This window comes from Vanacampus margaritifer, chromosome 12 (genome assembly GCF_051991255.1).
Source record: "Vanacampus margaritifer isolate UIUO_Vmar chromosome 12, RoL_Vmar_1.0, whole genome shotgun sequence".
NCBI classification, from domain to species: domain Eukaryota; kingdom Metazoa; phylum Chordata; class Actinopteri; order Syngnathiformes; family Syngnathidae; genus Vanacampus; species Vanacampus margaritifer.
Window position 1 is genome coordinate 6,020,666 of NC_135443.1, and position 18,824 is coordinate 6,039,489.

The 18,824-nt window shown below is 41.2% G+C and overlaps 1 protein-coding gene across 1 annotated transcript; it reads left to right on the top strand.

Annotated features, from left to right (window-relative positions):
* The first annotated feature begins 86 nt into the window (after positions 1-86).
* stox1 (storkhead box 1) lies at positions 87-18,650 on the top strand. Its single transcript, XM_077582060.1, has 4 exons — positions 87-617; positions 14,436-14,588; positions 15,357-17,688; positions 18,233-18,650. Exons 1-4 carry the CDS (start codon positions 284-286, stop codon positions 18,384-18,386), a joined length of 2,973 nt encoding a protein of 990 aa, XP_077438186.1. The 5' UTR covers positions 87-283; the 3' UTR covers positions 18,387-18,650.
* The last annotated feature ends 174 nt before the right edge of the window (positions 18,651-18,824 follow it).

The window sequence follows — 18,824 nt, forward strand, 5'->3', positions numbered from 1 at the left end:
TGGAATTGACGAATTATTATTGTTATTCTTTTTATTATGATGGGAAATGCACACACACCTGTAAGTAGTGAGAGGTCCACCTGTGCCCTCCCCCCTCCCCCCTCCTTCCTCTTCCACCCTCCTCCGTCTGTCTCTCTCTCTCTCTCTCTCTCTTTCTCTCTCACTCTTGTCAGGACCCTCTCAGCAGGAGGACCTGTCGCTCCCCGGCTATGCTTCCAAGAAACAAAACTGCAGTTTAACTCGACAAGTCCAACTGAAGTGTGGAGCTCGGACAGCGGCGAACATGTCGCTCCACCCGCCGCGGATCGTGCAGCTCTCCGCCGCCTCCCTGGCGGTGGTCTTCGGCCCCGACGACGACGACGGCGAGTCGGCGGAGGAGAGCCGCCGGAGCTCCACCGCCACCGGGCTGGAGGTGTTTGCCGACTTCAAGGCGCAGAACCTGCGTAGCTTCTGGAATAAACGTCTGGTGCGCGCCATGGGCGAGGTGCACTTCCAGGGCTGGATGGACAGCTTGGTGCTTTTTATCCGGGGAAGCTCGGCTAGCTTGGAAGTGCTGAGGGAAGCGTGGATGAGGCGAGCGCTCAAGTCAGCCACGGGCTTGGTCATCAGAGCCGTGGGTAAGAATTTACACACTTGACTCGCTTATACAGTACTTCCGCGTCTTAATTTTATAGTAAGTACGACACAAAAAATACTTGAGCAACATAAGTAGCCGTTTGAATAATGACTCTAGGAATTGTTCCAGCATCCCATAAAACACTAACAAAACTTTTGTGTTTTCCCTTTTTTTGTGTGAGAAAATACAACTCTGCAATATTGTACTTAATAATAAAAAATATATAGTAGGCCTACTAACACATAGAATCTTAACATTCAAACTATTTGTGTGTCCTGATTAATTCATTAAATGTCTCTTCCTGGTGTGCACCCTTTGGCCACTGGGGGCAGTATAATTCACGCTTGTGTACACGAAAACGTTCACAACTGTTCAGTAGGCTACAGTAATTATTTTTCACGGGGTAAAAAGGAATAAATGTGTCTGTTTACATGGGTTACTGTATAGTTTGTGCTCAACTGTATGTTCCTAAGCGGGCTTAAACACCACGTCATTGGTGCTTATTTTGTTAGCGCATCTATGTGGTTTTGCATTGTGTGTTAGCATTAAGCTAGCAAATTTATCAGAATTACTGTATTTTTCAGACTACAAGTAGCCTATTGCTTTCCTCTCACAATTTGACTGTTCCTGTGATTATTTATATTTGTCTTGTAAGTATTAAAATTGGAGCTCGGACTGGTACCCAAAATTCCCATTCCCTAATCGTGTCTACGGCAGCGAACAAGTTCCACTTCTAACCACAGAACAGTTTTTCTTCATAGTTTAAAATGGATTCCTTTAAGGGGAAAGTGTCGGTAATGCACTAAAAGTATTTGCCAACTGACAGTATAGTAGTAGTCATGGCAACTGATGTGTGACATAAACGCGAACACAAGCCCACTTATAAGTATACTTTTTAATTGTACATTTGTATTAGGTATGTAAGAAGCTAACGGTTACATCGAGTTTTATTCTTTTATGAGGCTTCACACTGAGGCTTCAAAGCCATAAAAATGGACTTTAAAAATGTGTACATATATCGTACATTAACTGGTCATAACATTAGGTACACCTGCACCATCTAATGCAAGTGTACTATACCAGCTGCCCATACATATGCTGTATACTGCACTGTTTTAAAATGGAATGCCTTTTTAGTACCCTAACAAGAGAAATTGCCCCGGATATTCCTTTTAGTACAATATTTCGAGCTGTCAGCTGTATAAAATGTCCCCAAAGCTTGTTGATGTACTATGCAATCTTAATTATTCATATTTTGTCCATCTCGTAATTAACAAGGTACCATAATATTCAAAACAGCTTTCAAAATGGTGCCGTTATGTAAACAACCACACTAAATTAATAAACGTTTAAACTAAAACTTGCTCATTTGTATCCTTCAATGCAGCTTTTGTATTGCGTCCCAATAGTACCAAAGTATGTCATTTCCTATGGCCTGATGTCATGTGTTGTACATGTGTGACATCACCATCCAGTCAAATGATAAGTTAGCTCGTGTGTGTTGTTTTAGCCCTAATGATAGCTTCGTGAGTGGTTACACCAGCTTATTTTTATGTTTTGTGACTTTACAATCAGGAATTCAAAGCTCAGTTTGTCGCACATATGGAAGATAGTAAATCAGAGTCTGACATTGTAACCAGAGCTGCCGCTTTGCAGGCTTTTAGCCTACGTTTAACGACCTAGTAAGAAGTGAATTGTATTTTTTTTCTGTTTGCATACTGATGACATTGGTCAGGTTTCCATCCAATTGTTTCACATTTTTTAAGCAAATTTACTGAAAATGCGCAAAACGAGACATGGGACTTATGCCCGTTTTCATCTGTTCTTCTTTTCCGAATATTGAGAGGGGACTCCGCCGCTGTAGGTGGCAGTATACACTTTTAGAGATGTGTTCCACCAGTAATTTAAAAGCAGAAGACCAGGAAGTGACTGCGCCGTGCGATGACGTTGTACGAGTTTTCTTCTGTAATTATTGATAAACCGTAGCGTTTCTCTGCTGTTTTCCACCTAAAATATAATTAATTATAATTCTAATAATAATTAATTAATTAATATTCATTTCTTTAATTAATTCCCAAAAGATTTCTGTTCATACCTTACTTTATTGTCCGACATTGCTTTGGGACTACAAATGTACGTGTGACGTATTCAGCAATTATTCGCAAACCTGTTTCCATAGCCCAAATTCGCATTTTCCTTTTTTCGATACGCTTCAAAATCCACCCCCCTCTAAGCGTAAAAACATTTTTGCGAATTTTGGGCCTTTTTTCGATTTTCTAGCGTTTCCATTTAGTTTTATTTTCACATTTCCTGAAAATTCGAATAAAAATGGTTGGATGGAAACCCAACTAATGTTGTCGAAATGGCTGAAAACATTGCGTGCATGCCAAGCCAGTAGATGGCGACGTGAGCAAACATGGACCGCTACATTGCTTTTTCCTTTTCACTGAATACAGCTTTCAGCACACAGCAATAATAGTCTTTTTTTTTTTTTTTTAAACTGATGAAAGACTGCCTTTTTGCAACACCTTGCCTAACATTCATGTTTTCAAAAAATGGCGTGTCAGCAATATTGCTGTAACGATTCTGCAATTTTGGGGGGGATCAATTGTCAGTTTCCTTAATATCATCTAAAATACTGTTTTCAAGTAAACAACTGTTTTGAGTTAAACACAGTATGTCTTCAAGGCGCACATCACGCACACACACATGTTGTGGAGGAATGTGCAGGGGGGGGGGGACCACACAACTGGCAGGGTGTGATGTGATGACCTGTTGGAGGGTGGGGGGTGCTTGACATGTCATCCCCATGTGAGACACTTTGTGCTCCTATAGCCAACAATCAGGCACACAACGTAAGCACATACTAAACGCCCTGCTATGCGAGCACAATGCACACAAGTTGTTTTCATGGCCGACCTCCAGATCCTCATATGCGCCCTTGGCTTCACATCGGGGCAATTTGTATGGAAATGAGTTTGCTTTACCGCCGACTTGCAGACAATCGGCCTGCGCTGAATCACTAGTTTGCCAAGTGGCTGACCACCACAATTAATGCGACCCCCTCCCTCACCCGGGGTCTAGTTCAGCTGCTCTCTTGGACTGCTAGATTGATGTCAGGCCTTGACACGGTCCCCGCTATACAATAAATATGTCAGTCGGGAACACGAGGAACTGGCTGAAGTCACAAACACGCAAAGGCCATAAGAAGATTTATACAAGCTAATTGTAAGGTTTTATTTTCATTTCCCTTTTGTTTTCTGCTTTGGCTTTAAATCACAAACTTTTTCCATTTGGTCCCTCCCCAATAAAAGTTGAGCAGGGAGCCATTTAGTGTCCTGAGTCCTGACCTCAGTTTGGCAACTGTAGGTCTAGATGATCTATAGGAGTGGTTCTCAAACTGGGGTCCCCGTGAGACATAGCTTGGGGTCCGCAAAGTACAGCCGTGCCTTGAGATGCTCACAGGCATTTAACTACAGTTTACCGAGTCGTGTACATTAGATTTGAGACTCCTCTTCGTTTTCGTTTGCATGCCTGCATTCTACTGCCTCCTACTGGTCAAGTCGTACATAACAAAATGGCACTTTGGACACGGCACTTCAGTTAGTGAAATAAACGCCGCTTCTGCCTTTACACTAATTTATCCGGAAGCTAGCGTGAAAGCGGCTACGAGACATGTTGTGACTAGTTGTGCGGTACCACAGGACAAGATTACGCTTGGAATGGCGCCACCTTGGCAATAAGTAACCATTTTGACCAGGACAACCGCTGCCTTAACAATAGAAGACGAACCTGACACGGTCTTGTGAATGCGGTATTTGACATTTGACAGACTAGGAAGAGGGGCTCGTGTTTTTAGCCGAAAGGTATCGCGTTGCCGTGGCCTCACAGCAGACAATAGCATGATAACAAGTACTCTTTAAAAAAAAAAAAAAAATACAAATAAAAAGACACTTAAGTCAGTAAGGGGATCCTTCCTTTCCATGATGGCGTCTCGACACACGCGGCTCAATTTAATTATCACAGCCGTCTCAGTTCGACCTGAAAAACGTGGGAATGCGAGTTTTTGACTTAATGCGTCGTGGTTACCCAAGCGGGAACGGGTCTCAGTTGTACAGAAGTTGACCTCGGGGTCTTCTTTTTCTCCTCTTTTGCGCTTGTTTAAAGAATAATATCACATTCCTACAGAGGAATTGTTTTTATTAGTGACACGAGACGGTAGCGGTTCTTGCTAATGTTTGTCTATGCATTTAAACGGCATGCCGAGAGGATTTAGCGCCTATTTTACAGTTTCACTTTGTTTTCCTTGAATACAGTTATTTGAAGATTCAGTAAAGTGAATTCTGAGATTTGTTTTTGAACGTGTTCAGTGTTCAATTCATTGCTGAAACCGTTAAAGCTCTGCAACATAGATGCTAATTTGCGTTAGCAGTAAGCTAGTAGGGGATTTTTTTTAAGCAGCTGCTGGGCTGCTTAAATACACAATGTGTAATTGTCATTTTATGTTTAGTATGACTGTTTAGGATCTTAAAATAAACATTGGCCAAACTAAAACAAAATTAAGGCGTTTCTAATGACATTTCTTCACTTTAAAACCAAAATCACGCCTCAAGAAATCACGCATCAAACTGTTATTGTCTTTTCAAACCATTGCTACATTACTGCTCAGCTAGCATTTAGTTGCGAGCTTTTTGAGTGCTTGATAGCTTGCCTACAAGTCACACATACACAACACGTTAGTCATTTTTATCCATCTTATCTTAAACCTAGCGGGAAAAAAAATAGTTCTGTAGGTGCTAACTGCTAGCTGCTTCACTTTGCTTCTGCATTATTGAGCCTCTTTCTTCTTCAAGCTGAAACATTTATGCGGCTCTAGACGCGAGGTGTAATGAGGTATCTCGTGTCGCACCTACAGCAAAACTATCCTCGTCCATCCCCCGATGTGAGCTTAGCTTAGCATTTAGCTTAGCTAAGCATTCCTGAAATGCTTTGTTAACACTTTTCTCCGGGATTTCACTTCACTCCCACCCTTTACTTTTCTCCTCAAGTGTCCTACTTCAACACGAGGAGTGACCCTCAAAATGCACCACTAATGGTCATAATTCTTCCAGATGTTAGCTTATTAAGCACGATGCCCTCCCACAGTCTCTGGCCAGGCTTTAAAATGGTTTGCGCCGTCCTAATTGAGCAGCGCAGGTCAAAGGTCAAAGGTGTCTTGCTAACAAGCTGCCGCGGATCAGGTGGCTTCAAAAACAAACTAGCATAGAGTGTGGTGATTAATTCAATATGATTGTGTGTGTGGTCCTAATTGGGAGCATTAATGGATTTGTTTGTCTTTATTTTTGAGTAGTTTTTTTTTTTAAATTGCTCTCTAATAATGGCTCTAAATTATATATTAAGTATTGTATATGATATATTTTGCTATATTTTCTTATGACACAAAATATCTGGCTAGATTATATGTATGTAATAATTTAAAAAGTCAACAAATATGGCTTAATGCCCTAAAGTTAAATTTTTTGTTTTCTTTTTAAATTAGCCACAGTTTAAAAAAAAAACAAAAAAAAAAAAACATAGTGGACAATAGAAAATATTCCTCTGAGGTTCTTTTTGTTTTGTAAACTTACACGATGAGCCGTGTGTCCCACCGGGCGGAAAGTTTGTTGCTAATGTTCGGCCACGTTTCCTCGTGCGCTATGTTGAATGTTTATGCTAGCCGCCAGACAGCAGGAAGCCTTGACCTTTTTCACATTGCTTGCACGTGTTGTCTTCACCCTGCATCATTTCTGCACGGACGAGGAAGCTCCCACACATCCGCCATTCTGCCAGGCCGACATTTTGAACCCAAATTCAGAAGCAGAAGGGATGTCAGTACTGTACAGTCAATGCCCGTTTTTTGCGGGATTTGAAGTTTCCTAGTTTTAGACCATACCTTAAATACATTTAACCAAAATGTCCAATCAAAACATATCATTTCATTGATGGAAAACTGCGTTAGTTTAATACTAACATTTGGTGTGAAACGCCATAGATGGGCTAATGGAAACGACTATTTATGTTACAGTACAGTAACTATAAACCATCAAACAACTGCTACGCGAGTCAGTACACACCTGCCACCATTTTGTGTGCTTCTGATGAACCCCAAATAAAGTTCTATCAGACTTTTCGTCACATTTTTGATTACCTTGTTTTAGTTACAGCTAGTTACTTTCCTCAAAATTAATTACACTTGGCTACAGTTACTTGGTTAAACAATCACATTCAAACTCTCGTTAAATAAGAATTAACTTAGCACACACCTGCCACCATTTTAAGTGCCTCCGGCTAACCCCAATTAAAATTCCAGCTGTTGTCAGTCCCCTTTTTATCACAAAAGCATGGCATGTTAACTAACAGGGGTGTGTAGACTTTTTTTTTTAATATCCCTTGTATCTGTGGGAACAGCCATTATTACGCGACGGCTGAACCGCGATCTAGCAGGGGTCGACAGAAATGGTTTTGGCGCCAATAAAAACAGTGAAGAAGTTTGTCCACCGTGTCAGCAGCAGCTTGAGTTTCCCTCGTCGGATTTGTTTTGATTCTCACTCGGCCCCTGACAAATGACTCAACTACAGCGTATTACGCTAAATTTACAATAAAAACAGCCTCAACTCTCCTGACACTACTGAATTGTTTGTAGGAATTGCGGTGAGGTGTGCCAGCTTTGCGAAAAATGCTACGGAAGTGGTAGAAGAAGACAATCGCTTGTGAATTAATTTTTTTTTTCGTTTTTATCATATTCTAAATTGTTGCAAAATATTGAATTTTTCTTTTTTTTTTTAAATGTTATTCTCAGTAAATGTTTGATTTTTGGTGGATCAGGAAGGCTCTATTTTTGCAAAATATGAAATTCAGACGTGAGCGGGGAATGATGATTTAATATGTAAATTTGTTCTACTTTCAATGCGTAGAACATTCGGAAGGAGGCCATCACGGTGGTAGAAGTCTAAGGAAATGCTCGGCATCTGCATCCAATGAGGACCGTCGCTCTCAATTAAACGGGGTTAGAATGGGGGCGGATTCTGCATGTGGTCGGCATCTCGCACACCAACGCTCAGGTTGGAGGTGAAAACGGAGGCGGTGCTAAATAAATATTTGGGTGTAAGGTGATCCTCACACCTCACACGTGACCTTAGCAATAAGAAATCAAAAATAAAGAAAGAAAAAGTTGCCATGCGAGTTGACGAGGAAGTCAGGGAATGAGGGGCATTTCTTATAAAAGTATGACTTTATTCTGCTTAAAATTTGTTAAATTAAGACTTCTTTTTTTTTTATGTAAAACATTCTCATTATTTTAACAATATCTCCATAATCCTCTAACTTGACTCATGTTTTTTCTCCCTAATACTGTACCTACAGTACTTTTTTCCCCCCCCTCCCACATCTTTTAACAATCTTGGTTGCACTCCCATTGATCTGGGCTCTTTACAGTCTCCCTTTCCGTCTGAATTTTTGTCATAATTGCTCCCATCCAAGGCCATAAAATTTTTTAAACACATTTGCGATAAAGATAAAACATTCAACAACAACGCCAATTTAGTTTGTGTGTCTGGCAATGCGAAGGCGGTTCTTTATGTCTGCTGTCTGCTGCTGTACCCCCCCCCCCCCCCCCCCGCCCGCTCGTACACATTAGTATCACGTTTCACAGTGAGCTCTCAAAGACACATCTGTCTTGTTTCAAGTCTCGGGTTTTTGCATTGGCTTCAGTCAGTGGCAGGACGTACCTTCAGAGCGGACTTAATAGACTTAATCATCATATCACCACCATCATGCCGCAATTATGGAAATCGTCAATACTATGTGAAAACACAATATAATAGTAACCGTGTCATGTACAACATCAGCATAATACAGTATGTCAAAAATATATAATCATCGTGATAATGGCACACGCAATATGCGTATCACAAAGACGTGCGATAATATGATCACAATCTGGTAAACTTTACGTTCTTTTTACATAAAAAAATACTTTGGGTCAGGCCACGTTTGGGTAATATATATATATATATATATATATATATATATATATATATATATATATATATATATATATATATATATTTTTACAAATTGTTGACCAATCTAAAGTGCTGATTTTTATTTTGAACTCATTCACTGCCATTGACGGCTATAGACGTCAATCATTCATTTGAACTATTTCTATTAGTTTCATGTTTTTCCCACTTTTGTTAACAAGAGTATGAAAACCTAAAAAAAAAATGTATTGTACATTTAGAACAGATATAAAATTCTTGATTACTCTGGAGTTAACTAGTGAAGTCATGTGATTAATTAAACATTTTAATCGCCTGATGCCCCTAATTTAAAAAAAAAAAAAGAAAGAAAATATTATTACAAAATTAAGGGCGTCAGACGATTAATTTTTTGTCGTTTTAATTAATCGCATGACTTCAATAGTTAACTCACGATTAATCACAAATTTTATATCTGTTCTAAATGTACAATTTTTTCCCTAGGTTTTCATACTCTTAGCAAAAGTGGAAAAAAATGTGAAACTAATAGCAATAGTTCAAATGAATTTTTGACGTCTATAGCCGCCAATGGCAGTGAATGAGTTAATTAAAATATAATAATAAAAAACATTTACTTTTACTCCAAAATGTTGGAAAAATAGTTTTTTTGTTTTTTTTAATTGTGGCCCACTAAATAGCTGCCTTATAGCTTTAAAGTTGGCCTGAGCATAATGTCAATGGTTTACAAAGTGAGTCTAAAAAGCTGTTGTAGGGTTCCAAAGGGTCACAAATTCAATACTATTGGCCTACTGTGCATTCTTCCCTTTTCTTTGGCTTTGGTTGCCTCCACGCTAAAGGTTTCCATGGCGACAGCGGACAACACTAAACTCCTCTTCAGTCGGGTTGTTTTACTAGTTTGTTTTTTCACACTTTGTTTTGAGCTGGTCCTGGATCGGTTTTCTCAACAGAAATTTCATGTTCCCTCACTTAATATTAACAAAAAGTCAGTAATAATTTGGCCTCGTGGCAACCGGAATATTTATCCAAATAGGGCAAAGAATTCCTGATTTATAGGTGCTTAACGTCCATTACTAAAGAATTTAAAATAGTATTTTCTTTTTTTTGCTGCTGATTAAAGAACAATACGTAATGGCTTCAAAATCATGTTGAGGCTACACAGGCTTGGATTAAGGACTGCCTTTTTAAAAAATATATATATTATTGAGCTCTGAAGTGTATAAATAATTTGTATTGACTTAACACTTTTCTTTACGTAGTAAATATGTTTTTAGTGACCTTTAATGATAGTGGACAAGCCAGGACACCTCTCATGTTGTGCTAGAGTTAGCATCAGTGCTAACTGCTAACATCACTATTCATCCAGCCGCGGGCATATTATTACTTAAAACGGCTTCCTTAAATGGTGTATAATAACGATGGACCAGCCATGACACATATCGTATTTTGCGCTAGCATTAGCATCGGGGCTAATGTCAGTACTCAAAAATTAGCGCTTTTGATTTTATATGATTTTACACCAAATTGAATTCAGAGCTTCTCGTCATTCAGATTGTGACCCCTAAATAGACTTTTTTTCCCTCCTTTTTTTTTTAACACAAGAGTGGGTGCTAGTGTTAGCATCAGTGCTAACATCACTATTCTAATGTGGACGTTTTGATAGTATTACTACTTATCATTACAATGCAGATAATAAATCGCCTACTTAAATGATCTCTAATCACAGTGGACCAGCCAGGACACAACTCCTGTTACGCTAGCGTTAGCATAATTGCTAACGTCACTGTTGAGAGCTGTTTTTATGTTGATAATACACCCTTTCTCGCCGTGTCTGGAGCCATGTTATTATTCTGCGCACTCTGACTTTTTACGAGGCCACTTTGGCTGCGAGAGACACATCAATGTGCTCGTGAAAGACTCGTAAAGTCCGAAAACGTCCTGCGTAGACACACAACAGCGCATTACTCTGATAATGTACAGTTGGGCTCGGAGGGGGCGTAATCCCGCTAACTACTTAACGTGAGAGTTAATAAAATATTTTAATGTATGTGTGTGTACAGTATTTACATTTTCTTTTATACATTTTTAGTCAGTGTAACCACGATATAAAATGTTCTTGACATTTTATCCTCTTGTGTTTATGGAAGCATATAGGAGGCTTATTGTAGGAGTTAAGTGATGAAATGAGACTCATGCGGCAGTCACCAAAACAGCCATGTGGCATTCATCAGGGTCAGAAGACTTAAAAAAAAAAAAAAAAAAAGAGAAAGGAGAAGGTAGATATATTTCCTGTTCACCCCATGGGAGCACTTTATTCTCACATGGAAAGTTGAGGATTTATTTTTTTATCTCTTCATCAGTGTCGAGGTATTAAAGTACTTGTGTAGACTTCTTTGGTTTTTGCATTAGATCTCTCGAAGTGTGCCTTTAACATCTGCTTCCTACATTACCCATCATGCAACTCCATTCCATCCCCTCAGGAAAACACCAAGTGTCCCGGGTGTTTAATCCACTGCTTGATAAGCCAAGCTGTCTGGCCGGTGACACTGCTGTTGCCATGGCAGCCAGCCAGCAGGGTATTCAAGCTGCGTATGATAAAATGAGTGCAATGGCGTGGCCCGCCTGCGCTTGGATTACACAAGCAGGTAGTGAATACCCCCCCCGGAGAGAGGGTGCTCGCCACTGCAAATGTCTCACTTACAACTATACAAGTACTACTATTAGTAGTGCCGTATTACTATTTGTATAAATATTTTTGGCTTGTTGGCTAAGATTTATTTTTTTTTTTTTTTAAGAGTATTTGACTTTTTTCCCCAATTTTTTTATACTTTTAAAGATATTTTTGTATTTTTTTGCAGACATTTTTGTATTTTAAAAACTGTATTTGTGTTCAGTATTTTTCTTAGTAGTAGTTTGCCTTTCTCGTAGTTTTTATACTGTTTTTGTAGTTTACCAGATATTTGTTTTATTAACTAATATTTTCTCTTGCTTTGTTCTAAAATTAGTGTATGTTTTTTGGCCCAATAATTGTGTATTTTTTCAAATTCATTTTTTTTGATTGATTTAAAAAATATATTTTTTGTCATGCGTTTAGTTGTCCAAGATTATATTTTTGCCATATATATATATATATATATATATTTTTTTTACACTATTACTAATGTTTATGTACACAGTGAGTTGCGTGGTTCTCCAGATGCTTGTGTATTTTATCAAATATTTGAATTTTAAAAAAATGTTGTTGAATATTTTGTACCATTGTCTCAATGTTTTTTTCAGGTTTTGTATTTTTTCCTCAAGTTTTTTTGTTGTGTTTTTTGTATATTATTTATTATTTGTTTTATATTTTCACAAATATTTTTCTCATATTTTGTTATAATTTTTGTCCAATATTTATGTAATATTATATATATATATATATATATATATATATATATATATATATATATATATATATATATATATATGGCAGTTTTCCAGCTAATTGTGGATTTTTCCCCCCCAAATATGTTGACTTGATTTTTTTTGTCATAGTGATATTAACATTATGTATTTGCAATATTTCTCTTTTATCTATATTTTTATCCACCCCTGTATATTGGGTATATGTAGCATCCAAAAAGCTTTTTTCCAATCCCCTAATAGACTAAGACGAATAGTGGAAAAGTAGCGTTAAATCATTTGTAAAAGATTGGATTATTGGGAGATTATTGATCTCTCTGATGTTAATTGATTCTTTTCCTCTCCTCTTTTCCTCGCCCTTCATACAACCCCCCCCCCCCCTCCTCCTCCATTACCACCTTGGTCTGGTCATCTGACAGTGCGCGGTTTCTGTGCATTGCATTGCTATAGAAGCGCAGCACAATGACGAGCCCAGTCAGCAGTGCTAATTCACTGGCCAGCCGGAGCCGTATTGAGATGTATCCGCTCACATAGAGGGGGGCTAAGGGGGGTGGTGTGTTATTTTGGGCTCCCCCCCTCCACCCCACCCAATCCCTCCATGTGTCATAGGATCAGTCTGACAAAAAAAAAAAAAAAGCCCCCCGCCTGTGAACCTTATGAGCTTTAAGTGCTGTTAATTGTGTTATTTTTACTTGCATAAGCACAAAATTATACGAATCCACAATGGCTGATTGGTTTTCGGCCTTATTTTGAAAATGTGTCACCGCACAATCAAAAAACATACTATTCCTTGACTCGTATGCGCTCCCTTGACAGATACTTTGTGATGTGTTGTTTATTTCTCTTGTCTTGCACATAAGTGGCTCAAATGTGACGGCTGTAAATGTTTACTTGACATCAAGCGGGAGCTTTGCTGTGTTTGGGGGCCATGTGGCGCATGTTGAAGCTTAAAGTCAAGTGGAAACACGCGGGCAGGCATCCGTTCAGAATTGCATCATTTTCTGTAGCATTACCTTCAAAGCACATTTCCAAGTCATCGCGACTTTATTTATAAAGCACTTTGGAAAAGCAAAGTGCTGGATACAAAACCGAAACTATTTTTTTATAGGTTTAAAAGAATAAAAACTAATAGATGAATAAGTAGAACATCGCTCTTTAATACAAATATACTTATTCATAGATTCCTGTAGCACCTCCTCGGTGTCTTTACGCCATTCATGATGTCACTGAGGACTAAATTTGGTCTTTTTTTTTTTTTTTTATTGCTATTGTAACATGTTTTGTATTTTTTTCCCCAAAAATCCAAATATTGTTGTAGTGCAGTGTCAACTTTTTTTTGTTAAATATTTTAGTACTTTTGTCAATTTCTTGGTATTTTATGTCTATAGTTTTTTTTTTTTGGGGGGGGGGGGGTATTTGTGTTTTTTCTCAATTGTATTATTTTTCATTATTTTGTTTGTATTATTTAATATTTTTGTCACATTTTTTTCTAGTATTTTTTTCTATTTTATTTTTCTGCCATAATTTTTTTTTAGAATAGTTTTGATATTTATTTTTTTTCCACAAATGTGTTTTATTTTGTTGTTTTTTTTGTTACTTTCAATACATTGTTATTTCAAAAACTTAAATTTCAATATTTTTTGCCACATATCCGGTTTTCTAATCAGTTTTTCCACAATTTATCCCAAATAATTTTGTCTAATCTATCTAATCTATTTTTGTAGGTACTGTATTTTCCTGATTTTTTTTTTTTCAGTGATTATATTTGTCATATATTATGCATTATTTACTCACGTTTTGCCATTTAGTATTTTGTACTTTTAGATATTCCAACACGCCCACTCAATGTCAACGCATACCAGAATACGTTAATGTTTGATTAAATCGAGTCAGACTCAATCATTCACTTGGGCTCTGCTTTCTTATGGAGTATTACTACCCTGCAAGTAGAACTGAACAGTCCTAAGTCCAACTGTGATGTGTGAAAATGGCACGGAACCACTTTGAGACTACAAGACAAAATACGTCCAGAACTTCTTCCTCACTTTCGCGGTCATGTTTTTCCAAGGGTACGACCTCCGTGGCGTAGGGAGTCTTTAAGATACACGGGGCGGGTTATGCGATCCACCCAGCATGCGACCTGCGGTCACTACTGTGGGAGTGCAGGAATTCTGTGGTTTGTCCTGGCGCTGGTGGAATGTCCGTAGCAGCCAGACTTTCACGGTTCACGTAACTTGCATAAACAGACCACCGTGGTCAGGGCTTAAGAAGTGGTTAGTGAACAAATGTTGGGGGATTGTTTTGAAAGGCTTTTGAATCCAGGTGCGCTTGTGCGCAGTACCGCCATCTCACAATCCGCGGCTTTTTGCGATGTGTTCCAGGCGACCTGTCTCCGTTGCAGATGTCCCCCGTCCCCCAGTCGCAGTTCATTCCTTTGGCAGAGGTGTTGTGCTCGGTCATCTCAGACATGAACTCCTCCCACGTCGTCGTCAGTCAGGAGACTCTGGTGAATCACATGAGCAAATCGCATCCAGGTGAGCTACGGAGGAACCTTTAGAAGGGGGTCCTCGGTTTGCGACAGTCTCCACATACGACGTTGATTCAACATTGTTGATATCCGGCTGAAGGTCCAGAAACTGGTACCCAGTGTCCTCATTGAAGCAAAACTTTGGCATTTTGTGGGGGTCCAGCAGGCTACTAGTTTAATTGTGTAGGCTAAAATGGTGAGCAAAAATAACTAGTCCTACTAGTGGTCTTTCAACATTCAATGCCATTGACGGCTATAGACGTCAAAAATCCTTTTTTTTTTTTTTTTTTTTTATTCTGGAGAGCTCAGTATTGTTCATTCGGTAATTTTACCGATTTGACATGTCATCATCATTGCTCTCCTTTTTTATTATTATTATTATTTTTTTTTTTAATATATATATATTTTTTTTATTTTTTATTTTATTTTTTTTTGTATGTGGGTGAATATGTGTATGTGCGTGCATTCATTAGGTCACCTAAAACCTATAAAATAAAAATAAAAATCCCATACCGTTTCCCTAAACCGAACACTTCCAGCCAGAGTCGTGAGACCGTCAGGAAACCTTTTTTTTTTTTTTTAAATCCATTTTAACTGGGCTGGCAGTGAATGAGGACAAAGACTAGTAGAGACTAAAATAGACTAAAGCTTTTTCTGACTTATGAACAAATGAGGTTTCATCGACGCCATAGGAACGAAACAATCCAAAACGAGGACCCCCTGTCGTCTTCAACTTCATAAGCAGATTTTTAAAACCTCTCTCTCTCCTTTTCAGGGATCACCATCCCAACTCAGGACATCCTCTACAACACTTTAGGCACTCTGATCAAGGAGCGCAAAATTTACCACACAGGCGAGGGCTACTTCATCGTCACACCTCAGACTTATTTTATCACCGGCAACGTGACCCGAGAGAAGACCTGGTGGACTTCGGGCTCGGCGGACGACCCTCCCTCGCCTCCTCCTATCACTTACCTCCTGAGCAATGACATTTGCGTGGAGAGCCCTCAGGCGCCCCCGCCGCCGGCTCACTGCAAATCTTGCAGCTGCTTCAGCCGGCTCCCGACGTCCGCCGGCGTCCCGGCTACCGGCACGCCGCCCGCCCTTCCTCCGCCCGATCAGCGTTCTCTCTCCGTCTCCGTCGGCGAATGCACAGCCAAGAGCTTAAAGTGGCCTCGGCCGTCTGATCACAAGCCGTCGGTGCAGCATCAGTCCACCTCCACGGCGGCGGACTGCCAGGCCAGCGAGGTCAGCAAAACTACGGGGACCAGCAACGCCGTCGCCCGCAAAGACAACAAGCCGGGCAGGAAGTTCGGTCTCAGTTTGTTCCGGAGGAACGGGGGTAAAAAGGAGAAGCCGAAGAAGGAGTACGCGTCATTCGCCGGGCAGTTCCCGCCCGAGGAGTGGCCGGTGAGGGACGAAGACGACCTCAATAACTTGCCTCGCGATCTGGAGCACGCCATCATCAAGCGCATCAACCCGGAGCTGACGGTTGACAACCTGACGCGTCACACGGTCCTGATGAAGAAGCTGGAAGAGAGGAGGGAGAAGGCGGCGGACAAAGGAGTGGACAAGGGAATGTCCACAGAGATCTTAAGTTCGAAAGCCAGGCAGCGCCACTCAACCAGGTCGGCCAAAAGGTCTGCTCAGAAAAGCAAACGGCGGCTGCACTCCGCCAGGGAAAAGCAACGGGACAGGATCAAGAACAAGCCGACTGCGTGTCTCAGTGACCATCCAGAGGGGGAGGATTTGATCCCCACCCGGCTGCGCTTGGAAATCCCAATCGATCAACCAGGTAAAGCGGAAGATGCTGCGGAAGGTCAATCGCTTTACAAGAAACGCATCGAAAACCCGTTCCACACTCCGGAAGCTGGGATTCCTCCCGCCGCAGTCAGTCGGGAGCATCGGAAACCAAAAGAGGGCAAGCCAGCCGGGAGGAAAGAACGAAAAAGTCACCGCTCCAAATCCTGGGACGCGCATCGGACCAAGTTGAGCGTAGCAGACGAAGAACAAACGGCAAAGTCCCCCACGACTGAAGACAAATGCGAGCGGGAAAGGGACGCCGATTGCGAACGACTGCTGCCTTGTGACGCGAAGCTCCACCGAGAGTTGCCGGCGGACTACAGCTCGGCGTACCCGCAGAGCTGCACGCTGCGGATCGGTGACAAAGTTCGACTTTGGAGGGAAGGCAGCCGGGAAAACCTTCCGCCGAAAGACGGCAAAAACCAGGCTTTGACCGACGGCCCCTCAAACGCGCATCCGTACGCCAATTCCGACACGATCCCAACACGGGCCCGGCCCAAGACCTCTTTGCAGCGGAAGCACTCGCTCAGACTAACCAGACCACAAAAGGACGAATCTCAGAAACCTGATGAGCTTTCAACAAGTCAACATGCAAAGGAGCAAGAGACTCTGAATCTGATCGAACCGGCAGTCGATGACCGCCCCTCAGTGACAGACACTGAAGATGACCACAGACTCTACCAGAGGACAGACCATCACGAGGACGAAGACACCTGCAGCTCCCTCTGCCTGAACGAGGACGACATCATACCAAACTACCTTCACCCCCACTTAGGCTACCATCAATACGCCCTTGAATCCAGCGGTCACGATTACGACTCCCACCGTCAACAAGTCACCTCGGTCAAAAGACACTCAAACACCCAGAGGGACGCTTCCCTGAGTCATAGTGGACTCGGGGAAACCACATGGAGACGTCGGTACCCTCAGAGTGAAATATTACCTCCAGACGAACCAAGCTCCAGGAAGGAAGTCCTTATCCAGGAAGAACTACACGAGTCCAGCCTGGAGTTGGACCGCCCCGAACCCACCGAGGCCTTTGACAGCAGCATCTTCGACTACTGCCCGGCAAGTGAGGTGGAATCGGACGCGGAGACCGTCCGCAAGTCTACCATCGAGGGGGACAGCGAATCGGCCCGCTGGGAGGCGAAGGAAGCGCAGGAGGAGGAATTTCCTGAGAGGGGAGTTCCCCGGACCACGGGAGCTGCTGGTCTAAGCGGGCCCGGGGCGACGGGAACTGGAGAGGCGGTAGAACTGGTTGAGAACCAGAGCATCACGGAAGACAGCGGGATCGATTCTCCACGGTGAGAGGCGTTTTTTTGCCGACACGATCATGCGTCAGATCACAAACGAGGGCTTCCAAGACCAGGAATATTTGAAATGCCTCAAATATTTTGAGTTTTGTTTGTACCAACAAACTGAACGAGAAGTTAAACTCGATATTGCAGCTGGTGTTTAAATCCCGCGTTACTCTAGCTTCGCACCCGAATCAATCCCACGGTATTCCCAAAGACCAAAAAATAAACACTGCAGCGAGACATGAGACCTCCAGGCTGCATTACTGCATTTGGCCTTTCACCAATTTGTGTTTCATCCTTTAAAAGGCAATAAAGCTGAACAAACACCTTGTAATGAACGCTAACGTCCGATATTTGGACAGCAGGGAATGATTTTGATAATGACGTGTAATTGCCGCGCCGTGCTTAGATTTCAAATCGGGAGGAAACAAAACGGCTTTGAACTCACGAGGCAGCCTTCCATGTAGGAATGTATGAAATGGCGCCTTATTAATTCCATTTTTATCTTTTTTTTTTATCCCCCCCTCCCCTCTTGCCCCTTTCCTTGCAGGACCCACATAAGTTTGGCCTCCAGCAACACCGTCATTCTGGAGGGTCTCAAGAGGAGGGGCTTCCTACAGAACCTGGACAAACTGCACTCCAAAAGCAGCGCCATTCGACCGCAGAGTTCGCTGCTGCAGCTCACGCCCGTCATGAACGTGTAGAAGGAACCTCAACATCTTCACTCGTGCTTTCATCTCACGTTCTACGCAACTGTTCACAAACAAAAACTGGTTGTACAAATGTTGCGTGTATAGTTGTCCCTATTGTAAATATTTTCTAATATGTTATGCAGTACAAGTGCCTGGATGATATTGTGTACCAGCGAAGTGTATTAACATTTACGGGGTAATGTACAGTTTTGCAAATCGTAACTTTCTCTCTTGTAGGGCTTGAGAACCAAAAATAAAACTATTTAGTTAAACCTACTTTTGTTTTTAATTAGTCCACATTTACTGCCCTAGACCACTGATAAATTCTGGGGACGGATAATTCCTCTTGTATTGTTTGAAAATGTAAATTAGCGAGAATTGCTTCTCGTGCTTCTTTGCATTGGTTAGTGGAGGAGCAACAGCACCTGGAGTCACTGAGCACTATTTCAT

Coding starts and splice junctions, on each gene's coding strand:
- stox1 (XM_077582060.1), top strand. CDS start 284: ATGTCGCTCCACCCGCCGCGGATCGTGCAGCTCTCCGCCGCCTCCCTG. Junction 618..14,435: donor CTTGGTCATCAGAGCCGTGG/GTAAGAATTTAC, acceptor GATGTGTTCCAG/GCGACCTGTCTCCGTTGCAG. Junction 14,589..15,356: donor CATGAGCAAATCGCATCCAG/GTGAGCTACGGA, acceptor TCTCCTTTTCAG/GGATCACCATCCCAACTCAG.